At 38.9% G+C, this 27,823-nt stretch overlaps 1 protein-coding gene and 1 long non-coding RNA gene across 4 annotated transcripts in view; one reads left to right on the top strand and one right to left on the bottom strand.

Annotated features, from left to right (window-relative positions):
• Nucleotides 1-570: 570 nt before the first annotated feature.
• On the top strand, nucleotides 571-27,276 carry LOC148149102 (uncharacterized). Its single transcript, XR_015758116.1, has 3 exons — nucleotides 571-1,959; nucleotides 11,006-11,194; nucleotides 27,165-27,276. It is a non-coding gene; the product is annotated as an uncharacterized LOC148149102 (long non-coding RNA).
• Nucleotides 2,515-27,823, bottom strand: part of tlcd4a (TLC domain containing 4a) — a 59,933-nt gene continuing 34,624 nt past the window's right edge. For 2 of the 3 annotated variants that reach the window (XM_043698861.2, XM_043698862.2), the window contains 2 exons: nucleotides 19,139-19,212; nucleotides 2,515-8,423 (listed from right to left, as the gene is read on the bottom strand). In XM_043698861.2, the coding sequence (XP_043554796.2) occupies nucleotides 8,108-8,423; nucleotides 19,139-19,212 (390 nt within the window). In that variant the 3' untranslated portion in view covers nucleotides 2,515-8,107. The remainder of the gene's footprint in view (nucleotides 8,424-19,138; nucleotides 19,213-27,823) is intronic. The other variant, XR_015758115.1, reaches the window with a different exon arrangement.

Genomic DNA, 27,823 nt, shown 5'->3' with positions numbered 1-27,823 from the left:
AAATTTACACTCCTTTTATCTTTAAGTCCCAATGCAACATTGCCTAAATGGGTCTGAATCTGAATGAATTTCACCTTGAGCTCTCATGTCCATTCTGTTCCATCTGCCTTTGTGCTCTATCCAAGATTGTCCATGAGACCTGACCTCTTCCTGCCTCAATCTTATTACCAAAAAAATTGATTACACCTTTCTTTCCTAGCCTCCATGGTTGTTTATATCAACATTTGTGTCCTTCCGTTCCAAATATACTTTCTTCCCAAATTATCACACTCAATTCTTGCAAACTACCCAATTTCTAATATTCCTTTAACTTTGAAATTCTTTCTATGTTCTCATCTCTCAAATCAATGCCCATCTTCCCTAAAACTGCAGAATTGTACCCTTTCAATCAGGCATTCCCTCAATGTCACTATACCAATCATTAATAATATTCTCTGTAACTATGGTCTTGGTATACTATTAGAAATCCAGTTTCTGGATACTAGGCACTTTGTTTTCTTTTAGACAGTCTGACCACTATATGATATTAAGTAGCTGCCAGAATATTTTGGCCCATAATTCGCTTAGGAAAACACCAGCATGGGCCTTTGCTCTTTCTACATTCCTTTGGCAGTAACCTAAATGCAGCAGGGATACAAACACCAGGACAGGTTAATACTTTACTCCAACGTCTTCACGATTGGCTCCAGCACAGAATCCCTGAATGCTAAGACATCACCATGTATGTGGTAATGTCACCAATGTTATGAAGGTGGCTGGTCTCCAGCACTAGCCATCTGAAAATACCATCCCTGTTCATCCTCTCAGACAGATCTTCAACTTTTGTCAAAGTTGACCACACAATTGTCTTCCAATGTCACTCCCCCCTTGGCCTCACCTAATTCAAATCTATTCATTTGGGACAGAGAAACATTTACAATGCCTTCACACTCCCACACCACTATCTCTGGAATTGGCCTAATAATCGGTCCTGAAGTCCATCCTATTTCAAGGATGCTGTTTACTTTTGATAGAATACTTTGAAAACACAGGTCATATTTCATTTGAACACTGACACCACTCATCTCCAATTTTATCGCAATCTCTCATAAGCCATCTCATTGTTTTTCCAAAGGCCAATACTGAAGGACCAGAAATTTGTTGTGTTTAACTATCTGGAGACCAGATATAGCCTGGATGTGTATGATAGGGAGTCAACATGCTGTGGGGGAGTCAGATGATGTCACTCAATTCAGAATACTCAGCCTTTGACAAACTTTTATAGATTATTTATACAATCTCACATGTTAAGGTAGCTGCTTAATGGTAATCTCTCAGGATATTGAATGTGCAAGATTCAACAACAATGAAGTCACTGAGAATTTAGAGGGGTGTTCTGACTCTGTTAGAAAGAATCATGACTTGTCCTTTCTGAAGCAAAATGTTACTTGCTATTTATCAGCCAAAGATTGAGTGTTGAACAGGTCTAGCTGCATGCAAGCACAAACTGCTTTTATGTATAATTACTGTGCAATCATCAAGAAACATTGGAACAGCAAGGGTGAAGAAAGGTCAGTGATGATGCAGGTGAAAATCATTGGGCCACGGACACAACCCTATGAAACTCTTGCAACAATGTCATTGGACTGTCCTTAGGTAAAGGGGTTAACTGAATGACAGGCTGTTTCAAACAGGCAGCTAACACTGAATCTAACAAGGAATAGAAGAGCTATTTCTGATACAAAGGCAAACTACAGACTTGAGCACTCCAGAAGTGTAATCAATGTTGGGGATGAAATAATCTAAAGGATCAATAATGTCACACCGCAAACTTGAAAGAGAGAAAATTCAATTTGAATTCAACTCCAGGAATCTTCAGTAACAGAACTTCAAACAATACTGTACAAGGATTGAACCCTGGACACTTCCAGAGACAGACACGGTTGGTTGGAATTTTGGCTAAATTCCACCATTAATCAGGTAATAGCCAAGTTGAGTTATGAGGCTTAACTTGCTTACTTGAAGTGTCTTGATTGCCACGTGCAATGAAAGTTTAAATCATTGTTTCAATGTTTGAGAGATTTCTTAATAAGTAGCCAAATAAAAGGTAGCTTGTGGTGATTTACACAGTATGCTGTAAGCGTACGATGTATAAACGCTCGTGATGTGAACATAAAAGGAGTAGCTTATTACTCCTCGGTTAGTGTACTACCGTATGAGACGTTGTATTGAGCTTTCTTCCAACTTTGAATGTTGATTCTAGCCAATATTAACAGTGGCCTAAAGCCATGGACTGGTCAGAAAATACAAATAACACCTCTTAATTTGACCCCGTGCGCGCACACGCCACACACACACATCTCTGCTAGACTGCATGCATTGGTGGTAGATCAAAGATCAGAATTAGACATTTCCTTTCCTTGATCCTGTTCATTTTCTATCCAGACTTTCATATGGAAGAATGTAAACCACGAATGACAAGACTGAGGATGGGACAAATTAATTTATGGAAAGCCAAAATACTCTTCAGAAAAATCAGGATCAGAACACATGCTTTATTGTCATTTAGAATATGATCTTTCAGAAAATGGTTTCTTAGCAAAAGCCTTTTTACATCTGGACATTATGGAATACATTAAATTTTAAAAATTGCAAGCATGATTAGCACAGCATCAAAAAGCTTTAATTGCATATAGATATAGTTTAAGCATGAGATATGTAAGAGTGATATTCGTATGCCAATTACTTCAACTTGGATTTCATAATTATGCAAACATCTGATTATCAATATAAAACCTTTAAATGATGAACATGACATAACACATCGTGTCCTGTACTGACTACTTGAAGGAGGGGTCTAATCAATCCCACTTCTCAACATTTTCTCCTTTGCTCTGTAAATATTTCTTCTGAAAGTGTTTGTCCAATTTCCTTTAGAAAGTGGTTACTAAATCCACCCTTACCACATTGTCAGGCAGGTCATGCTGTTGTAACTTGCGTTTTGTTCTTTATTCTCCACATTGATGTTTTACCAATTAACTGTAAATCTGTGTATTGTGGCTTGTTTCTCTTTACATACTCTATATAAAATATCTTCATAACATTTTTACTAAATTGCTGTAGTTCTAAAGTAGCAGACAAATTGATTCCATCATGTTGGTTCAACATCATGAAACTATACAAAATCCTACATGTAACCAAGCCACAAACAAGCACTGCAGGCAGTCTTGCCTGACTAAATCAATTTTCCTCAGAATCCTTCCCACAGTTAACTACAGTAAAATGTACAATGTAAAAACTATTGACAATCTTGCTGGGAACTTCATGTAATTTTAATTTTCCTCTCCTTCACAATATCCCACGTTTGAAATTAAGTGATCAAGAAAAATTACTCAGCACTTAAACAATTCACAAAGAAACAATCCTACATTTCATAGACAAAACATTTAAGGGATTTAAGGTAAAAAGCAAAACAAAGCTACCAAGTTTTGAGAAGATTTGTAACTCAGGTTGAGGTTCTGGATGTAGGTTTGCTCGCCGAGCAAGAAGGTTCATTTTCAGATGTTTCTTAACCTACCAGGTAACATCTTCAGTGAGCCTCCCGACGAAGCACTGCTGGTGTTTCCTGCTTTCTATTTATATAAATAGAAATGTATATAACATATTATATATAACAAACATATAAATAGAAGACATTACCTAGTGTGGTGACAAAATGTCGGAAAATGAACCTTCCTGCTCAGCGAGCAAACCTACATCCAAAAATATGTTACAACAGTCCTCCTAAAATATTTTTCCAATAAAATTGAATCAATTGATTCAATTTTATTAAGGCCAAATAATATGAAATAAAATATTGCTCCAAATAAAAACTTCTAAATAACAAATGACAATATCTGTAACATCCAGCAGACAAGCTGACTACAGTACATAATTAGAAAACAGTGATAGATATTTTAAAAATTCATAAAATCTACTTGGAACATTATAAGTATTTTATGAAGCCATTAATGTAACTAACACACTACTTGTTTATAGACAATTTTGTTTAAAGAAGATGATTCTTACCAAGGTACATTTATAAATAGTAAAGATGCACCTACTTCACACTCATTCCAATTCCTCACAAACCATGGTGTAACATCAATCAGTCTTCTGTAAATTTATTAATCCCAGCCATGCGCAGCAACTGAACTGTTACAACTGTTTACAGTGCCTCTCGCCTCAGAGGGATGGAAAAATGTGTAAGAGTTCCAACCCTTAATTGCTGCTGGCTGCACAAGCCTAAGGCAGCAAATCTTGGCTAGCTACTTGACCACAAAGGACATTAGTCAATTCTGACACTGGCTTCCCTAAATACAGACAAGTCTGTAGCTGACAGCAGTTAGGGGTTGGAACTCTTAAATGTTTTCTCCTCCCTCAGTGAGGAGATGTTCTAAACAATGCTGGTACATTTACAACATTTAAAAGGCATCTGGGTATATGAATAGGAAGGTTTTAGAGGGATATGGGCCAAGCGCTGGCAAATGGGACTAGATTAGGTTAGGATATCTAGTCAGCATGGACGAGATGGACCGAAGGGTCTGTTTCTATTCTGAACATCTCTATGACTCTAATTCTGAAAACCCAGCTGCTGGCTGAGATTAATGAATATGAATTAAGTCCATTATTTATAGGCTAATGGATTAATGCTACACCAGTTTTTAACTGTACTTCAGTAGGTATCAACAGTTTCAGGAAGCCTCTGGATCATCTTGTATCAGTACAAATTTAAAATCAGTAGCATAGTAAAATGAATGGATTGTGAACTGGCCATTGCAGAAGATTAATTTAACTCTTTAATGTCTATAACTAAGACTACCATAAAACAACAGAGACAAAGTTGCATAAAATCAAAACATGACCGGATGAACAGTTTTATCCATTTTTTTTCTCATTTTTTATCTATAACTTTTAAAATTACCATAAAAATTGTGTGTGCACGCACACATTCCCATTCTCATATTTCAAATAACTAACTGCAAAATAGGATATTGATTTGGTATGCAAAAATCCCTGATTTATTTGACAGATGATTATGCTAACATACACATGCAATGTAGGAAAACCTCATATGCTTCTATAACTGATTAAAATGCATTAGTTTTGCTATAAATAGACTGTTAGTTTGATATCAATAATTTAAAAAGGCCTAAAGGTCAAATATTTTACTCATGTTCTTACAATTGAAATAATTTAAGTTTATAATTTTTTGGAAAACACCACCATGGTGAGGACATGTGTTCTTAAAATACAAAGGTAGCTACATTACACACAGGTACTTGCATTTAAGGAATCTAATTGTTGCTCAGCTGCTTCAAATGACATCATACATCTTCAACGCTTTCAATGGTACACCATTCCTATAATGTTGTGGTTGTCACATTTGCTTTACACGCAAAAGGCCCTGGTTCGGAACCAGGCAGAAACAATCCAGGGGCTCTTGTGATGCAGAGGTAGTGTCCCTACCCCTGGACTGCGAGGCTGGGTTCATGTTCCACCTGTTCCAGAGATGTGTAATCATATCACTGAACGGGTTGATTTAAAAAGAAAATAGGCTAAACAAAATAATGCTTTCAACTATGAGGCGATGTATGAATATTTTGCAAAGCTTCTGGGGCAGCACGATGGCTCAGTGGTTAACACTGCTGCCTTACAGCACCAGGGTCCAGGTTTGATTCCAGCCTCAGGCGACTGTCTGTGTGGAGTTTACACATTCTCCATGTCTGTGTGGATTTTCTCTGGATGCTCCAGTTTCCACCCACAATCCAAAGATGTGCAGGTGAGGTAAATTGGCCATGCTAAATTACCCATAGTGATAGGTGCATTAGTCAGAGGGAATGGGACTAGCTGGGTTACTATTCGGAGGGTCGGTGTGGACTTGTTGGGCCGAAAGGCCTGTTTCCACACTGTGGGGAATCTAATCTCAGTTTTATCTGTTTTCGACACTGATATTCTGATATTTTTAAAAATGACCTTTTCATCTTAACACTTGAAGGAGTGAATTGGTTTAAATAAATAGCACTGCAATGCTTTAATAATAGTAAATGTTAAGGCAATTTTTCCCTCCAACCGACTTTTAAGAGTTAAATGGTGAAAGCAGCACTAACCAGATATGCAAGCAAACTAAATAACTGGATGTGCGGGGGGAAAAAAATTAAGATTGTTTTTAAGAAACCACAACTAACACTTTAAAGATCCAAGTCATACAAGTTAAATTGGAATTACTGTGCAGATGCTGAAACAAAATGAGTAGGCTTGAACAGCAGGTGAGATCAATTCATCAAAAACTTGTTCTAGGTCAAAGTTAAACATTCAGAGGAAAACTACAATATTTTTAGCTTTAGTACTTAAGTACTCCATGTACAAAGTCTAATGTGACAATTGAGATGCATGCAAGATCACAAAATACAAATACACAATTCCATCAACACTATTCACCCATGTAACTAATTAGTGGTTCAGTTCAGGGGCATTAAAGAAGCATACCAAGACTGGCAAGTTGTTTACCTGTTCACTTGACGCTGTTAAAATTTTTCAACCTGACATCTGAATCAAGCATACTATTAAAGACATATTCAATTCAGATACGCACTTAATACAGTAATATATCAATTTTATCCAACTTTCTCCATTGAACTTCTCAAAACAATTAAGCTTGAATAAGTCATACCATTGGGTTCCATCTAAAGCATTCAGTTAACATAACTGCTCTCAGAAGTGTTTTGAGATCAAGAGACCTAGTATTGTGGAGACGTTTCAATTAGTCAATTTTCCAAATCCTGGTGAGCTAATGAAGCAATCATCATACAACAAAAAGCGTATAAAGTTAGAATTAGCTTACAGAATAAAGCAGCATCACACAGAACACTTCAATATTAATTCTACATTGCGAACATGGAAATAATGTTATGTTGGAGGACTTTAAGATAATGATTAAATTAAGGTGTGTAGGTCAACACAAATGAAATCATTAAAGAACGTGATAAAAACCATACACCGGACATTATTGCTAGATTTTTCTTTAAAAAAAACAAACCATATAATTCCATCTACCTCATGTGAAATTAAGATCTTAATGGCTGTTACATTCTCCTACATAGTACAGAATTGAAAAATCAATTAAACTCATATATACAATTCTACACAAGTAGATTTACAAATTAAAATTACTCAATCAAAACCCAAAGCTATGACAATTTGCAATCACTTCACTAACGATTGTACAAGATTAAATTATAAAATCACATAGCACTGATTACTTGCTGAAAGTATTCTGAATTAATCTGCATAAATATATTTTTAGATTCAACAGAAACAAATTTCAACTACGTGCCTAGTTGGTTACAGTTAAGGATTCCTAAGACAGCAAAGATTAGGTAACCTCTTTTGTACCATAAGTTCAACCAGACAACACATCATGTGATGACTTCTTAATCAAAAATCATACTAATATTTTTTCTATATATAAAAAATGATAATTTAAATATTAAAACCAAATAAGTTATGTTTTAGAACTACTTATGCATGCAAATAAAGTGATCTTCCAATCCTATAGGAGCAACTGTTTTCAATATGTCTCGCTTCCTTGGGATTTCTTCCTATGTCAAAGGCACTCTATAAATGTGAATTATTCTTGTTAGTTTTCAGTGAAGAGGAATTTGTTATTTGCAGTTCAGATGAGCAAAAACAACTTCCTTCATGGCAATGAAAGCTCTTGATGCAGGTCTACAATTGCATATGGCATTCAAAGCATTGTATTCCAAAATGCAAAACCTAAAATATAAATTCCTCAAAGTTGGATTTTACCTTGATGCAGTTTGAGAGCTTCTACTTGTATGAGTATAAATAAGCAAGGGGATTGCTGTTCAGTGCACGTATCATTTACATATGACACTGTTGCAACATCGTAAATGTTGTAGATTTATAGGTTCCAAAATTCAATGGTCATCTTCATTTGCATAATGAATCAAATCTTTAGTGCAATACAGTATATCGTTAGTTTGTGGCTAAGGTTCCACTGTTGTGTATGAAACACCATCATGAATGCTGAGTTTTAAAATAAAATTATAACAAGCAAAGCAAATCTCTAATGTTGTTTTCCATTTTTCTGAATGTCTGTTTGCTGCTTCTTGCAGGCAAGCAAGACTTTGTAGCATCCCCTTCCAATCTTGTACATCCACATTATATTCATAACATCTAGGCAAAGGCTGGCAGCAATCCAAGCAAATTGTGCTCGCAGTCCAAGCTTGTAAAAGGCCTCTGTTCCAAACGTGTAAATCATTTTGCTATAGTATGGAGGCATTACAGCAATTCTCACCAGAAAGAATACCACCGTCATCAGAAACCCATTAATAATGTTTGGCAAGGAAGTTTTTGGATAACCTAATGCTTCAAAAAACCACCTGAAAAGCAAAGGGCAATGATCAGTAATACTTTCAAAGTAACATCACAGTGAAAATACCATCCCTGCATTTGCATTCTAATCCAAGACAATTTAATATAGTTAAAAATCACACAACACCAGGTTATACTCCAACAGGTTTAATTGGAAGCACTAGCTTTCAGAGCGCTGCTCCTTCATCAGGTGGTTAATATAAATTGACAACCAGGTTACATGACTGAAATAACTGCACGAAGGCTAGAAAACTTGAGAGGATTCAGAAACGATTTACAAGGATGTTGCCGGGATTGGAGGGCTTGAGCTACAGGAAGAGGCTGAATAGGCAGGGGCTATTTTCCCTGGAACCTCAGAGGCTGAGGGGTGACCTTATTGAGGTTTATAAAATCATGAGGGGCATGGATAGGATAAATAGACAAGGTCTGTTTTTCCCAGTGTAGGGGAGTCCAAAGCTAGAGGACATAGGAATAAGGTGAAAGAGGAAAGATTTAAAAAGTGGCCTACAGGGTAACTTTTTCACACAGAGGGTGGTGCATGGAAAGAGCTGTCAGAGGTGGTGGTGGTGGCTGGTACAATTACAACATTAAAAAGGTATCTGAATAGGTACACAAATAGGAAGGGTGTGGTGGGATATGAGCCAAATACTGGCAAATGGAACTAGATTAACTTAGGGTATCTGGTCAGCATGGAGGAGTTGGACCAAAGAATCTGTTTCCATGTTGTACATTTCGACGACGCTAAGTCACTCTTTATTTACATACCTAGCTCTCTCAGAGCCAGCTCCTCGAGAGTAATCAGAACCCCTGACATTGTCAGCCAGAACTCCCTGATCAGACCAGAGTAACTGCTCCAATCAGGGAACTTATTGTATGAGGTCCACCTGGCTGACCTCGTTCCAATCACTACAGCGACAACTTTGCTGACCCAGAGTGATTCATCAAAATACTAAGGTTCTTCTGCCTCTTTTTCCAAGTATGACCTTCCTCCACCTATCATGTCAGAAGCCAGAACTCTTAAAAGTGTAATGATGAGAAAGCATGGCATTGAAAGAAAGATGGAACCCTCACACAGCTGATTTGATTGGCTGCTGGCAACACTACTGCATTACCAGTCAGAAACCCATTCATTTACAATTCTAATATTAAATTATTTACATGCAGGAAGTAGGATTTTTGGATAACATCAGCTGGGACAGAATTCCAAAGATGGCATGGAAAATATAATTTGGGAATAAAAACATAGAAAATAGGAGTAGGCCAGTTAGCCCTTTGAGCCTGCTCCACCATTTATGATCTTAGGTGACCATCCTAATCAATAGCATGTTCCCAGCTACTTTTCCCAATTGTTTTCTGTGGGAGTAAATTCCAAAAGGTCACCACTCTTCGGTGAGAAGAAATTTCTCCAGCCAAGGTCCAAATTGGTTTACCCTGTACCTGTTCAGACTGTGACTCCTGTTTTTGGACTCCCCATCATCAGGAATGTGTTTCCTGCATTTTTCCTGTAAAATTCCAACAAGACTAGACAGGTTTCTACAAGATTCTCCCCTCATTTTTCTGGACTCCAGTGAGTATAATCCATGTCAATTAAACCTCTCCTCATAGATCAATCCTGCCAGCACAGGTATCGGTCTGTGAGACTCTTGTTGCACTCCCTCAGAAGCAAGAGCATCCTTCCTCAGATAAGGAGAACAAAGCTGTATACGATATTCCAGGTTTGGTCCCACAGAGACCTGTATAATTGCAGTAAGTCATCTCTGCTCCAGTACAATGACTAGGAATTCAAGAACTCCTAAACGAACTAAACATTCAAGACCCAGCACTGGCAGAAGCATATGCAATCTGCTGGTATGGTCGGATTTGTTAACAGAAGTGCATGGCTTTAGTAAACTCAACGCTGCAGTCATAATTCCCATCCAGTGACCGGTTGGTTTAATTCCACCAGAGGAAAAGTTAATTGAATCACTGAGACACAATATTTAATTTTTCTTTTTCCCCGATGATCTCATTCAGCAATCTGTTCCGTAGTTAATAACAATTGTCAGGTGTCTGTAGAGGCATATGACCTGCTATCCTGCCCTATTAGGATTGGATGGTGAAACTTAAAGTTTGATGTTGGGAAACTATAGCAATAACCTTAATTTGCTGGTTCAGAGACTGGGATTATCTGCACGTTCCGAGATGCTTCATTTTTAATCCATTTACTTGGATAGGTACTTCATTCAGCTTATGAAATAATATATGTTTAAACATCTATTAATGATGTACAGTCCTTTGCAAATGTGTTGAATGGAAACTTGCTAACTACTAAATAAATTTGGGTAAATATAATTTAGCATCATTTATTTCAAGATCAGCTTGAACTGTTAAGTTCAGAACCAGAAGACCTTGAGGCTTAAATCCTAGCATGTGATTTCTGTCTGGAAATATAAATCACAGAATGTGTTTCTTGAATTCCGTGCTAAGACAATATTTTGATTTAATATAGAGGGGAAGTGAAAAAGGTAATTGGACTCCATATAAGAAGAATCTGACAGCTGACATAATCACCGAATCATTGACCGGACTTTTCTTGATCTCAATCATTTAGGTTTGGGTATGCTGGCTACACTCCCAATGGGTACATCAGCTGGGCGAAATGAGATACATCTAAGGATACTCAAGGAAATAAGAAGGAAAATTGTGGAAGTATGAGCCTTAATCTTAAATTCATTCTTGCATATACGAATGGGGCCAGAGGACAAATGCAAAGCCTATACTGATAACCTCTAAATCTTTGGTGAGTTAATTAACTTCAGACGTGAGAGTTTTCAGAATGATAATCTGGGACAAAACTAACTAATTTGGAAAAATTGTAATATATATCAGCACAGACTTATTAATGGCATGTTATATTTAAACTTTCTTGGAGTTTGACATTGATGTTGGTGTGCATGGACTTCAGAAAGTGTTTGACGAGGTAGAACACTGAATGTTACACCCTTCGGCCTTCGATATTGTGTCGACCTGTGAAACTAATCTGAAGCCCATCTAATCTACACTATTCCATTTTCATCCATATGTTTATCCAATGACCACTTAAATGCCCTTAAAATTGGCGAGTCTACTACTTTTGCAGGCAATGCGTTCCATGCCCCTACTACACTGAGCAAAGAAAGTACCTCTGACATCTGTCCAATATCTGTTATCCCTCAATTTAAAGCTATGCCCCTTGTGCTAGCCATCACCATCCAAGGAAAAAGCCTCTCACTGTCCACCCTATCTAACCCTCTGATTATTTTATACTTCTCAAGTCACCGTCTTCTCTTTAATGAAAACAGCCTCAAGTCCCTCAGCCTTTCCTCTGAAGACCTTCCCTCCTTACCAGGCAACAACCTAGTAAATTTCCTCTGAACCCTTTCCGAAGCTTCCACATCCTTCCTATAATGTCGTGTATGCAATACTTCAAATGAGGCCGCACCAGAATTTTGTACAGCTGCAGCATGACTTCAGAAACTCAATCCCTCTACCAATAAAAGCTAACACACCGTTTGTTTTCTTAACAACCCTATCAACCTGGGTGGCAACTTTCAGGGATCTATATACACGGACACCTAGATCCCTCTGCTCATCTACGCTACCAAGAATCTTACCACTAGCCCAGTACTCTGCATTCCTGTTGCTCCTTCCAAAGTGAATCACTTCACACTTTTCTGCATTAAACTCAATCTGTCACCTCTCAGCCCAGCTCTGTAGCTTATATATGTCCCTCTGCAACGTGCAACATCCTTCTGCACTATCCACAACTCTACAGACCTTAGTGTCATCCACAAATTTGCTAATCCTTCCATCTATGCCTTCATCCAGGTCATTTATAAAAATGACAAACAGCAGTGGACATCCTTGTGGTACACCAGTAGTAACTGAACTCCAGGAGGAACGTGTGCCATCAATCACCACCATCTGACTTCTTTCAGCTAGCCAATTTCTGATCCGAACCGCCAAATCACCCTCAATCCCATGTCTCCGTATTTTGTCCAACAGCCTGGGGAACTTTATCAAACACCTTACTGAAATCCTGATACACCAAATCACGACCTACAACTTCACAAAGTGTTGACTATCCCTTATGAAATCATTCCTTTCTAGATGATTATAAATTCTCTTATAACACTTTACCCATAACTGAAGTAAGGCTCAACTGGTCTACAATTACCAGGGTTATCTCTACTCCCCTTCTTGAACAACGGGACAACATTTACTATCCTCCGGTCTTCTGGCATTATTCCTGCAGTCAATGACGACATAAAGATCAAAGCCAAATGCTTGGCAATCTCCTCCCCGGCTTCCCAGGGAATCCTGGGATAAATCCCATCCAGCCCAGTGGTCTTATCTATTTTTACACTTTCCAGAATTGCTAACACCTCCTCCTTGTGAACCTCTAATCTAGTAGCCTGTATCTCAGTATTCTCCTTGACACCATTGTCTTTTGCTAGTGTGAATACTGATGAAAAATATTCATTTAGCGCTTCACCAATCTCCTCTGACTCCACGCACAACTTTCCACTACTATCCTTGATTATCTTTCTCTAGTCATTATTTTATTTATGATTACTTATGGAAAGCCTTAGCGTTTCTTTGATCCTATCTGCCAACAACATCTCATGTCCCCTCTGGTTCTTCTTAAATTTTTCTTTCGGTCCTTCCTGGCTAACTTGTAACTTCAAGTGCCATAACTGAGCCTTCACATCTCATGCTAACATAAGTGTTCTTCCTCCTCTTGACAAGAGATTCAACTTCCTTAGAAAACCACTGCTCCCTCGCTCGACAACTTCCTCTCTGCCTGACAGGTACATACTTATCAAGGACCCACAGTAGCTGTTCCTTGAATAAGCTCTACATTTCAATTGTGCCTGTCCCCTGCAGTTTCCTTCCCCATCCTATGCATCCTAAATCTTGCCTAATCGCATCGTAATCGCCTTTCCCCCATATATAACTCTTGACCTGTGGTGCCACAACAGGCTTAAAAAGGCTCAACTAGATGAACTTAAAGGGAAAATGGCAGCATGGAAAAAAAAGTGGCTCAGTGACAGGAATCAGTAATAGTAAATTTGATTTTTTGGACTGGATGAAGATTACATTTGCAGTAGGAATGGTATTAAATACCACTTGGATACATTTCCAGGAATGGTAGTAAGAGCCCTTCTTTTCCCCAATCTATTTTATTGACCTAGACTTCTGACTGTTCAAAGCCAATTTCAAAATTTGCAGATGATAAACTTTGTTAGTCTTATCAAATTGGAGAAGACAGTGATAGACTTCAAGAAGACAGAAGCCAGCAGAGTGGGTGGATAGAGAAATGCAGAGAAATGTGAAGTAGAAGAACAGAGAATATAAAAATCAGTACAATTCTAAAAAGGCTGCAGGAAATAAATACCCAAGAATATATGGAAATAAATCTTTCATGGTGGTGTGGGGCAAGTTGAGAAACCATACTGGATCCAGGGCTTATGCATAGGGCCAAAGTGAACACAAAGAAATATTACTAAAGGAAAGCTTTACTCAAACTTTTCATCTTGCAGTTACTAGGATCAGGTGCTTCCCAGATCTTTGTGGGAAACGAGGGAACAGCTTCAGCAACTGTACAAGGATACCCAGGTCTTCCCCAATCTAATTGCTAATCAGAAAATAATCTGCCTTTGCTTTTGCTGCCAAAAAATGGATAACCTCACATTTATCCACATGGCATCCGCCATCTATTTACCTGCTTGCTCAACTTGTCCAAATTAAACTAAAGCATCTCTCCATCTACCTCATAATTCACCCTCTCACCCAGCTTTGCTGCAAATTTGGAGGTGAAACAGTTAGTTCCTCTAAATTATCAACATATTTTGTGAACAGCACAATGACAATATTTGCAGCATATTTTAAGAATCAGAACTCCATTGTCATAAGAGCTGATGTAAAAACGCAATCAAGAATTCCTGCAAAGTTTTAATCACAGTCCCTCTGATGTGGAGGTTAGAGTCAGATATAACACTGACGGTGATTAGCATCAATCTCTAGATGCTCTCTGACAGGTTTTAAACTTTTACATCACAGTAGATCTAGTTAGAAACCCATAGAGCTGACTGTCTGCAAATGAACGTATATTTACAGATTACAGCACAGCAGGCAATATCATGGCTGACAGTTTTTGATCATGTTATTAGTAAAAATGCACAATTTAACATCCAATTACATTAATAATTGCTTGCAATGATTTGGTTGCTGTTTGTTTCTCAGATGAAAAATTAGCAGCCTCCAGAAAATGACATTGATATTTAACATCGTTCAATTCTGAAAACACCCATTAATTACAGCATTGAAGAGGAGGCAACAACCAGTTGTTATTGCCTCAAAAAAAAAATTGAGGAGGATGGAAGTTTTCTCCACCTTTGCACACCCACCAAAATCTTTTTGTCCCAATGATAGCATCCTTTTGCTTTTCTTACCATCTGAGAATCTTGGACCAAGATGTCAACTATACCCTTGTGCAATAGTGTGATGGCGTTATCTGATAATAATTTGGCAGCACTTGGACATAAGGATGTTCAAGTTCCACTTCGGAACTTGAGTGTAAAAAATCAAGGCTGATGCACCAGTGCAGTATGGAGGGAATGTTGCACTGTCACAGTTCCATCTTTTGGATGAGACCTTAAAAGAGGGGATATGATTTAAAAATAAAAAGTCCCTTGGCACTATTTTGAAGAAGAGTAAGGAGTTAGCCCTGGTCTCCTGCCCAATCCATTGATAAGCACTGTAAGTTACCTAGTTATCATCACAATATTGTTTGTCGGAGCTTGCTTTGCACAAATTGGTTGCCACATTTCCTACATTCCAACAGGGGAGGCAATGGCCGAGTAGCATTATTGCTGGACTGTAAATCCAGAGACCCAGGTCATGTTCCTTGGATCTGGGTTCAAATCCCACCATGACAGAATGAAAATCTGAAATTATGAGTCTAATGATGACCATGATGATGGTCAGGAAAAACCCACCTGGTTCACTAATGTCCTTTAGAGAAGGAAACTGCCATCCTTACCTGCTCTGGACTACACATGACTCCAGACCTAAAGCAATGTGGTTGACTCTTAACTGCCCGCTGGGATGAACAATAAATGCTGACCTTGCCCTCAGTGCATGAATGAATTAAAGATAAACAGTGGCTATACTTCTAAAGTATTTCATTGGATGTAAAGTACTTGAGAATTTCAGTAATCATGAAATGCATGATATAAATGAAAGGTTTTCTTTCTTCTTTATTCAAGACCAGTAGGAGTCTGAGGATGAGGAATATTCAGAAACCTTGCTATAATGTTGGGCCAGAAATATAGGAATTACTCTGACTTGACCATGTGCTTAGGAGGACCACACTGACTAATTTGCTATCAAGTCAAATTGGCATTCAAAGAACACATTCAAGCCATTCAGATTTGCAAACAATTTCTGTTAACAATGGGTTCCTCGACTCCTTTGAAATTGGTAAAGGTAGATCCAGTCAGATCATTGTCTGATCTTCACTTTTTCTTGTCACTACACATATTATTTTGATGAAAGGCAACAAAATCAATGAATGTGAGTAACTGAAATGGATGAAGAAGTGCTGCTGGACCTGCTCCTTGGGGGAAATAAAATCAATGATTTCATATTTAAAAAGTTATCTTCCTGCTTTTGCCTTCACTTTTTGACTCCGCCTTCCCCATTTTCCAGCAAGCCTTCAGCATTCTCTGCTGTGGTCTTTCTAGCAATGGTGATATGCAGGGGCTGAGAGAATAATTTACACAGCAATAATGAACTGACTTCAAAGTGGAAATGCTGTTCCCAAGATATTAATTGTTTTGCTGCTTCTTAAATGGTGGACGTCACAAAATGGGCTGAACGAAGACTTTAAGAAATAGCAACAGGTCTGGTCCATTTGACCAATGAGGCATGCTCTGCCATTCAATGTTCATAGCTGATCCACTGAATTGCTGCAATGCATCTTGTGAACGTTGCATATTGCAACTAAAGCATTCTTGTGATATATATGAATATTGAGAACAGCAAGGAAGCTAACTTTTCTCTTCCATAATAAGCTTCCAAAACATCATTGAGGCTACATCACAAGAGGGCCCTAGTTCCTTGGTTGGTGTTAATACACATATCTGGAGCAAATGGGGGTTGAACCTCCACTTCCTGTTCCAGGGGTAGGAACACTACCTCGGAGCCCAAGTTCCTCTGGATACTGTCTTTATGCCAATCATGTCCATCGGTTTCATCAATGACCTTCTTTCTGTGAGGAATCAGGAGCAACCTTCCACTTTGTGTATATTTGGTGCACAACCCATTCATTTGAAATTGTAGTACTTTAATTTTTTTTTGTTTGACTTAATGGGGACTGTTTGTGATTGGACTGTGTATCACCTTCCGTGTTACTGTATCACCTCGCAGGCAGCTTACAGGGAATGTTGGTTAGGATTGAGGCGGTTTGCTGCTGACTCTACAGTGTTTATCTCCATGAATACCGTTCTGATAATGAAATTTGCTGGAATCTGGGTGACAGAGTTCAGGGCTCACCTAGCCTAGGACTGACCTTTTCCATTTCACTTTTCAGTGGTAACATTATCACTGGATAATGCAAATGCAACATTCTGAGACCTCCATTAACTGGAAGTGTATTGGGCTAGCACAACAATGCCGTGTCAACAAGGTTAACGTAGTGGCTAGTTAACTAGCAATGGCTGACTCCCCTGATGCGTCAAAGCCTCTTCATCTATAATCTAATCAGCAATGTGATAGAGTGCTTGATAATTGCATAGCCACAATGATGTTTTGGAAGCTTATTATGGAAGAGAAAAGTTAGCTTCCTTGCTGTTCTCAATATTCATATATATCACAAGAATGCTTTAGTTGCAATATGCAACGTTCACAAGATGCATTGCAGCAATTCAGTGGATCAGCTATGAACATTGAATGGCAGAGCATGCCTCATTGGTCAAATGGACCAGACCTGTTGCTATTTCTTAAAGTCTTCGTTCAGCCCATTTTGTGACGTCCACCATTTAAGAAGCAGCAAAACAATTAATATCTTGGGAACAGCATTTCCACTTTGAAGTCAGTTCATTATTGCTGTGTAAATTATTCTCTCAGCCCCTGCATATCACCATTGCTAGAAAGACCACAGCAGAGAATGCTGAAGGCTTGCTGGAAAATGGGGAAGGCGGAGTCAAAAAGTGAAGGCAAAAGCAGGAAGATAACTTTTTAAATATGAAATCATTGATTTTATTTCCCCCAAGGAGCAGGTCCAGCAGCACTTCTTCATCCATTTCAGTTACTCACATTCATTGATTTTGTTGCCTTTCATCAAAATAATATGTGTAGTGACAAGAAAAAGTGAAGATCAGACAATGATCTGACTGGATCTACCTTTACCAATTTCAAAGGAGTCGAGGAACCCATTGTTAACAGAAATTGTTTGCAAATCTGAATGGCTTGAATGTGTTCTTTGAATGCCATTTTGACTTGATAGCAAATTAGTCAGTGTAGTCCTCCTAAGCACATGGTCAAGTCAGAGTAATTCCTATATTTCTGGCCCAACATTATAGCTAGGTTTCTGAATGGTAGTGACCCTACCCCTGCACTGGAAAGTCTGGGTTCAAATCCCACCTGTTCCTGTGCTGTGTACTAACATCACTGAATAGGCTGATTGAAATGATGCATGGGCAGAACATGGATAAGACAACACACAGGCAATTGCTTCTCCACAGCTAAATATAGCACACTTACGAGACATCTCAGTCAGACTGCACGGACAATGAATTTGTGTTAGCATGATCATTAAAGAGGAGAAACAGAGGAATACAGGAAAGAAAAACAAAAAAACTACATATTTAATCAGAACAATGCATGAAACTCAAGTGAGACAAGTTACAAAATGTTAGCAGAAACAATGATATTTGATACTAAGCCATACATCCTTGTTTAGAATTATGCAGCAGTTTGTTCATCATCACCGGGTAAAAATCCAGGAACTCCTTGCCTAACAGCACTTTGGGTGTCACTGCACCCCAAGGTTTGCAGTGAATCAAGATGGTGGCTCATCACCACCTTCTCAAAGGTGGTCAGATATGGGCATTGACTGCTGGCTGTGCCAGTGATGTCCACACATCATAAGCGAATATTAAAAATAGTTTAATTGCCAACCAATATGAAAAGGCAACAACATCTTGAAACTTACCTCTCCCCACCACCCATTGTACTGGGGTCAATGGCAGAACAGCAAATCAAATCGAGCAACTTATCGAGATTCTCAATTCATTAATTCTCTCTTCTGAGCCATGAATCTCCAAATGATTTACGCACTAAAAAATTGCATTAAACTCCAAAATGTTTAGCAACAAAATCCAGACCTTTTTTTAAAAAAATATTTCGAAAGCAAGTGAAGAATTAATGAAGAGTAATTGCTTTGACCCCCTTAATGTTACAGCGATGTGGAGGTACCAGTGTTGGACTAGGGTGGGCAAAGTTAGAAGTTACATGACACCAGGTTATAGTCCAACAGATTTATTTGAAATTACAAGCTTTCATCACCTGACAAACAGCAGAGCTCCGAAAGCTCATGATTTCAAATAAACCTATTGGACTATAACCTGGTGTTGTGTGACCTCTGAACATGTTACAAATTATATCTGTTTAGTTATACATAAATACTAAATATACCTACCGCTGGTTAACAAAAGGTGTTGAAAATTCTGCAATCAGACGGAAGTTAGCAAAATAAGGCAGCAATCCTTGGCCCTAAAAGAGCAAGTTAAAAATTTAAAGTTTACCTATAATCCACATCAAGCAAATCTCTCCACAAGAAAAGGTAATATATTGACTCAAAGCACCATAGCCTTCAAGAAGTACATAATAGATTAAAGAGAAACAAATTAAATACTTGGTCACTTATGTCCACCAACAATTGAAGTAATAACTTTGCTTTGAGGCAAAAACAGAATAAAATACGTAATTTTGTATAATGCCCATCTCTGCAATGGTTCATTCTTAAGATAAATAATGTTAATGCACATATTATATAGACTGTGAATATTTGTATCAAATGCCAACCACACGGCTGGAAAATTGCACAAACAGACTTAGCTCACAGCATATTCCACCTGCATGTTCTGGAGTACCATATCGAAAACAGCACGTTGACTAATGTCCTTACGAAGACCTGCCTACTTTCAGGATAAAGAAATCCAGAATTTTAACAGTGGAGAATGGGACTCCTTTCCTTTCATTTTTTTGACCATAAAGCGATTACGAACTGTTGAACTAAAGAAAAGATTGCAAGAGGACACATTTATTTTCTATATGTAGATAGGTTCATTTGGTTAGAGGATAATGAATGTTTACACATTTCAGTTTTCAAACAGACTTACACACCATTGAAATACATGATTACAAATCTTTAATGGAAAACAGTAAGCAAAATGTTGTAATTTCACTAAATATCTTTAAATGCTCATTTCCAATAGGAGCCTTTCATGGAAGACAATAAGGAGATTAAAGGCATTATTATCTGACCAGTTCTACAAACTACAAAAATAAAGCACAAAAATCCACTAACTTACAAATTATCCAATGCATAAAGTGCAGAATCTGTACTATTCAAAGGTCTCCATAACAGCTCACTTAAGTGAAAATAAAGGAACTTAAAGCCCTGTAAATTTCCACTCTTCAACAGAGAAGATACCACTACTCTTGGAAGGAAGCAAGTTTCTTTCCATCTTTAAACCCCTTTAGTTCCCTCCACTTCAAGATTAATCTCTGATCAAACAGGTGATAGATACCAGATGTCTTCCACGGGCAGTATAACAAGTTGCAAAACAAGATGAGCATCTGGTGTTGACAAACTCTCAAATAAAGAACCCACAAAAAGTCATTAAGTTCAATATTTTCACTAACTCAAGAATTTTAAAAAAGACAATGTGATTTGACTGCTATTATTTCAACTAGGAGAAAGTGAGGACTGCTGATGCTGGGGATCAGAGCTAAAAAATGTGTTGCTGGAAAAGCGCAGCAGGTCAGGCAGTATCAAAGGAGAAGGAGAATCGACGTTTTGGGCATAAGCCCTTCTTCAGGGCTTCACTCCTGAAGAAGGGCTTATGCCCGAAACGTCTATTCTCCTTCTCCTTTGATGCTGCCTGACCTGCTGCGCTTTTCCAGCAACACATTTTTATGCTATTATTTCAGTCAAACAGCTTTAATAATTGTTCAAACTATCCACAAATTCTCCAGACACTGATCTGCAGAGATTGTCAGCTGTGCTTTAAGGATTTTATTTGCAGCATTTTTTTTTCAACTCAGCAAATTCCCTGCTTGTCTCTGGATTGCCAGTCTGTCTGGGGCAGAATGCCAAATTTGTCCAATAAAATGTACAGCTGATTGGTGCTGGGTGGGAGATGCTGGGAAATTGTAAAATATTTTAGTTTACAGAGTAATAATTCCAGTGTTAGATTGCCAACTGAAGTAGCCAAATTCTGATATCCATGCAATTCTATGCATTGTTTGAATTAAAATATTTGTAACCCTTCCAAAAACATTACTTTGTTCGATTCCGGCAAATGGTTTAGGGTAGTGGTAAAGGGACATAGAATAAGGTTTACTCTAGACACTGCTGGAAAATAAATAGTCCCCTCTCTGTGCTTTCTCAATTTTCCATCACTAAGACTGCCTTTCTTTTGGCCCTTACCAAAAAAGTTGTAAAATCAACCATTCCTGCAACTTCGACAATGGTAATGACTCAATCTTAAGGGGTGATGGTTAGACTCTCTTGTTGCAGGCGGTCGTGTGCCTGGCAATCACTTAGTGCAAATGTTTCTTGCCACTTGTCAACTCGAATCTGGATGTTATCCAGGTACTTACTGGATTTCAACATGGATTGCTTCAGTATCTGAGGAGTCGCAAACGGTGCTGAACATTGCGCAATCATCAGCAAACATTTCCACTTCTGACCTGATGATAGAGGCAAGGTCATTGATGAAGCAGCTGAAGTTTGGCTTGGCAAGGAACACTTCTCTGAGGAATCCTTGTGGAGAGGTCCTGGAGCTGAGATGGCTGACGCCCTGCCAACATAACAGTCTTCGTTTTTCTGCCAGCGATAACTCCAACTAATGGAGAGCTTCCCCGATTCAAGTTTTTATAGGGGTGCTTGACGCAACATTCGATATGTCACAAGCAGTAATACTCCCCTTGCCCTGGATGTCAACTCTTTTGTCCATGTTTGCACCTAGGCTAAAAGGAATGAAGGAGCTGTGTAGCCTTGCCAGAAACTTAACATCCGCGAGCCGATTATTGCTGGGCAAGTGCTTCTTGATAGCACTGACGATGACCCCCCACCATTACCTTTCCTAACCCCTTCTAAACTTTTTTGAAGCCCATTTATCAAATAATCTTATGTGGAACATTATTCCTCATGAAGTTGTATCCTTTTCAGGATCATTTAATTAACTGAATTTCCATTTGCCTGCTAAAACAGTTATTCACTAAAGGAAATATAGTTCTTTTAATTAAGTCATTTTACATCAAGTGAAAGTTATGGCCAGCATGAAAATGCCCTCATCAAGAGGAGAATATTGCATTTACATTGGATGCAATCATGACTATGTACACCACACACATGGTCCAATAATGGTCAAAACAGCCAAATTCCTGAAAGCAGGTGAGAGTGACATTGCTTCACATCAAGGTCACATTTGTTTGAGTGTGGCATCAAGGAGCCCGAGCAAAACTGCAGTCAATAGGAATCAGCAGGGGGAGGGGGCTCTTCTCATACCTAGCACGTAGAAAAGGGCAAGGTTGTTCAGGTCAGGTCATCTCTGCAAGAGTTCTTCAGGGCAATGTCATAGGACCAACTATCTTCAGCTACTTCATCAATTACCTTCCCTCCATAAAGGTCAGCAGTGGGGATGTTTGCTTATGATTGAACAATTGTCAACCCCATTACAGACTCCACAGGTACTGAAGCAGTCCACGTTCAAGTGCACAGAGACCTGGACAATGCCCAGGTTTGGGTTGACAAGTTAACATTCACACTATACAAATGCCAGACAATGACCATCTCCAACAAGAGAACATCCACCCATCGTTCCTTAACATTCAATGCTATTACCATTGCTAAATCTTCCACAATTAACATCCTGGGTTTTATCATTGACCAGGAACTCACCTGGATTACACCTGTAAATACAGTAGCTACAAGAGCAGGTCAGAGGCTTGGAGTACTGTAGAGAGTAACTTATCTGAATCCCCAAAGCCTGCCCATGTCAACAAGGCATAAGTCAGGAGCGTGATAGAATGTTCCTCACATGCTTCGATGGGTGCAGCCCCAACAACACTCAAGAAGCTTGACACCATCCAGGACAAGATTAGAATGGTGCTGGAAAGGCGCGGCAGGTCAGACAGCATCCGACGAGCAGGAAAATCAATCAGGATTCCTAATGAAGGACTCCTGCCCGAAATGTTGATTTTCCTGTTCCTCGGATGCTGCCTGACCTGCTGTGCCTTTCCAGCACCACTCTAATCTTGACTCTAATCTCCAACATCTGCAGTACTCACTTTTGCCTACTATCCAGGACAAAGCAGCTGACTTGATTGGCACCACAACCACAAGCATCCACTCCTTCCACCAATGCTCAGCAGCAGCACTGTATACCATCTACAAAATGCACTGCAGAAATTCACCAAAGATCCTTAGACAGCACCATGGACCCATGACTGTTACTCTCTAGAAGGCCAAGGGCAGTAAATTCATAGGAACAACACCACCTACCAATTCCCCTCCAAGCTACTTTCCTAACTTGGAAATTTATTATTATCCCTTCACTGTTGTTGTGTCAAAATCTTGGAATTCCCTCCCTACGAGCATTGTGGGTCTACTTAAAAGCATAGATGGTGGCAGTTCAAAATGGCAGCAGACCACCACCTTTTAAGGGCGATTAGGGATGGGTAATCAATGCTGGCCCAGCCAGTGAGGCATATGTCCAAGTGAGTTTTTTTAAAAATTCTAGTACGTCAATTGTCACCAACCGATCGAAGTACAATATATTTGCTATGGCATAAATAGTAGACTTGTTGTAGCAAACAGCAAAATAAAAGTGAATAGCGAGGAGGAAAGCCTTCGATTACAGGATGAAATGGACATGCTGATCAGATGGAGTAAACTAGTGCAAATGGAATTTAATGCTGAAAAGGGAGATGTGATGCACTTAAGAGAATAAACAAAGGAGTATACTTTCAATGGTAGAACCAGGATGTAGAAAGGATCAGAACGATCTTCATACGCAGGTATACAGATACGTACAGGAAAGGTAGAGAAGATGGATAAGAAGATGGGATCCTTGACTTTATTCATTGAATACAAGAGCAAGGAGGCTATGATGCAGCTGGATATAACACTAGTTAGGCCACAGCTGGAGTACTGTGCGCTGTTCTCGTCGCTACACTATGGAAAGGACTAGGTTACACTGGAGAGGCCACAGAAGAGATTCTCTGGAATGTTGTCGGACATGGTTGGAGGATTTGAGCTACAGGAAGAGGCTGAACAGGCTGAGGGGTGACCTTATAGAGGTTTACAAAATTATGAGGGGCATGGATAGGATAAATAGACAAAGTCTTTTCCCTGGAGTCGGGGAGTCCAGAACAAGAGGGCATAGATTTAGGGTGAGAGGGGAAAGATATAAAAGAGACCTAAAGGGGCAACTTTTTCACGCAGAGGGTGGTACATGTATGGAATGAGCTGCCAGAGGATGTGGTGGAGGCTGGTACAATTGCAACATTTAAAAGACATTTGGATGGGTATATGAATAGGAAGGGTTTGGAGGAATATTGGCCGGGTGCTGGCAGGTGGGACTAGATTGGGTTGGAATATCTGGTCGGCATGGATGGGTTGGACCGAAGGGTCTGTTTCCATGCTGTACATCTCGATGACTCTATAACTGGAGCAATTTAGCTGTGAAGAGAGACTAAATAGGCTGGCATTGTTTGCCTTGGAGCAGAGAAGTCTGAGAGGGCAATAAAACTGAAATGTCCAAACTTCTGAGAGACATAGACAGGGTAGATAGAGAGAAACATTTCCCCTTCATAAAGGGGTCAAAACCAGGGGGCACAATTTCAAGGTAAGGAATAGATTTAGAGGGGATTTGAGGAAACCAATCTTCACCCAGAGCATTCTGGGTATCTGGAACTCATTGCCTGAAAGGGTGTGCTGAAGAAGGGGACTCTCAAGACATTTAATAACCAATAAGAGCACTGGAAATGCCACAGCATAGGAGGATATAGACCAAGTGCTGGAAAAGGGGTGAGAATAAATGGATGTTTGATGATCAACATGGACACAATGGGCTGAAGGGCCTCTTTCTGTGTTGTATAATCTATATAATGTATAAACCTAATGGGTCGTCTGATCAGTTTAGGGTAATGTAGTCAGTTTAAACCTGTATGGGAGAACTGTAACCAATACAATTTTTAATCCCGCTGAAGCAGAATATCAAACACTTACAGATAGATGAGTGAGGAAAAAAATCTTGAAGCTTATCATGATCAATTTCCATGTTGAACTACAAAGAAATTAATAAAAACACTTGTGGACTGGGTCCAAAAAGACATTTATAACAAATGTTTACCTCCTCCGGTTCACACAAAGTGAAGATCATTTCCAGCTGGGGAAATATTGAAAACCAAGGTTAGCTTGGCAAGTACAGTCCAAGCAGAATTGGTTAAATTTGCTTCCACTTGCAGTTGCTATCAGTTAGAAAACTGTACAAAAATATAAACAAGTTTCCTCTATTGGGATAGCATTTATCCACTCAATATCTGGAGCAAACAGATCAAACTTAGACACTCAAAAGATGTCTAAGCTCTTCAAGCTACATAAATGCCAGGCAATGACCATCTCGAACCAGAAAGCTTCCACCCATCATCCCTTGATATTCAATGCTATTACCATTGCTAAACCCTCCACAATCAACATCCTAGGGTTTACCATTGGCCACAGTAACCTACCTTTTCAATTCTCTACTCCCACCGTACCAATATTTTCCGAGCAATATTGTACCTCCCTTTCAAAAAACAAAACCTCAATCCATTAGCAGATGTAGATTGCTCATGAGGTCACCGTGAGGCATTATTGTTGACTTCTACCCTGGAGTTCATAGTAGATAGTGCAATCATGAATTACCAACAGACAAACACCAACTTCTTATTTTTAGAAAGCAAAACAATTTGGCCAAATTACGCAAAGGCTGTAATTTATAAACAGCTTCAAGGTGGTGAAAAAGTGAATTGGTATAAATACTGCTGTTACCCAAGAGTGGCAAGACCAGGGTCTGGATCTCTCCAACAGTCAGAGAGTGATGAGAGAGTGAGTGAGAGAGAGAGAGAGAGAGAGAGAGAGAGAGAGAGAGAGAGAGAGAGAGAGAGAGAGAGAGAAGAGAGAGAGAGAGAAAGAGAAAGAGAGAGAGAGAGAGAGAGAGAGAGAGATAGCAGCCAGCATCAAGGTAGAAAGAGAGAGCAAATCCAGGACTGACAGATCTGGAAGCTGGATCAGTGGTGCTGGAAGAGCACAGCAATTCAGGCAGCATCCGAGGACAGACAAAAGATCTGGAAGCTGGTCATTATGCAATGCATAGAGGTACAAGAAAATTTACACTGGGGAGAGAGATACATGAATAATCTCTGATGGTGATGCAGATGGGTAAGCTGCATCAAACAGCTGCAGGATGTGAACTTCTCCTTCTCCATCTCCAAATACTAGTCTCAGGGAAGATTCATTGTCGGTGGTTCCTCTGGCAAAGAATATGTGGCTAGCTGCTCTTGCACACTGCACAGCAGCTAATTACAAAATGGTTGTGGCAAACATCTGGATCCACCCTCTCTCTCTCTCTCTCTCTCTGGGCCAGTAATGGTGCAAAGGAATCAAACACAACGTAAGGAAGATGAAGAAATTAAAAGAAATAAAACATGCATCGTGCAATCTGCTGTTACTGTTAGATAAATATTTTACAATGCTGTCATTCATTACATTCCATTAGATAGATAGTGATTAACTCCACTGGGTATATAACAGAGATACGTCTACTGTCATCTGGAGAAAGAAAACATCATTATCTTACCAGGTAGCTCTACAGAAAAAGAGTTAAGGCATACTTACAGCATTATGAATGCGTAAACTTGTGAAATGTACAATGACGAAAAAAAACGAGAAAAGCCCATTCAAAAATGGAGGTTGAAAGCATTGTATACTAATACCACTACATTCTGGTAAGTCCATATTACTACGAGACAATACAATTGCTCAGTATATAGCAATAGCATTTAATTGCAGACAAGACATATATACAAGCTCACTAGGTAAATTGATTCTCTCCTAATTTTGTAGTTTTGCAGTTTACCATTTTAAGCTCAGATGGTAAAGGGTGTGAGTGGGATTGAAGTATATAATTAGGTAAGTAAGGAAAAAAGACAAAGAAGTTAGACAACTACACAGCATCTACACATAGGACTACAGTTAGTGGCAGAGAAGCAGAAAATTCATGCATTCTAGCACTGTGAAAGGAAAGACAGTATTAGGTGCTGACTAGCCCACATTTTTCAGGCAATCAGAAAGACAGAAGCGTTGTCAGTGGTAATATGACCAGTACTACAGACTTCACATGAGTATCTTGCTCTGTTTAGATTCACCATTTATTTTTTTAAATTGACAGTTCCGGTGGAGAGATGAAGGAAAAAGGAACCTTTTCAAGAATTTACACAAAAGCAGTTACCAATCTTCTGGAGCCAAAGTAAATGCAAAAAGGTCAATATTACTCAGGAGATGACCAATATAGTGGCCTCATTTAAAAATAAACAAAATTCGACAGATTGCATGCAAATTAACCATTTAATGTTCCACCACAAACGCTAACCTCCAGGATTCGTTAATATTGCTGCAACAAATTGGTTAAATGATCTATTGTGGGGATTTAATTTTCCATTTACAACATTGAGAGACATTGCATGCTCAAAAATAGATACAGATAAACGTAAAAGCTCCAACTGTTCCTCCTCTATAAAATCCACTTTGGACGACAGGCTTTTACGACATCATATTCTGGTTCAGATATGGTTTTCAAAATGGGTTCTACTGCAGCACTAGACCAATAACCAAGAGATCTTCAATACATGTTGGTAATAATCCAAAGAAGAGAAAAAAATTGGTTCAGTTTTCAACTGCACTTTTTGTTAATAAAGATCATTAATTGTGAAAAAATGTTTGGAAATAGGTCTTGCAAGCCAGCATGGGTAATACGGAAAAAGCTGAGTTGTTCTATATCAGTAACCTGATCAGAGCTTTGGGATGGTGGATATTTTGCTTATACACAAG

Source organism: Chiloscyllium plagiosum, unplaced genomic scaffold (assembly GCF_037043375.1).
Source record: "Chiloscyllium plagiosum isolate Xiang-an unplaced genomic scaffold, Cpla_swu_hap1 HiC_scaffold_9, whole genome shotgun sequence".
NCBI lineage: Eukaryota > Metazoa > Chordata > Chondrichthyes > Orectolobiformes > Hemiscylliidae > Chiloscyllium > Chiloscyllium plagiosum.
This window is presented reverse-complemented; position numbering and strand designations above follow the sequence as displayed.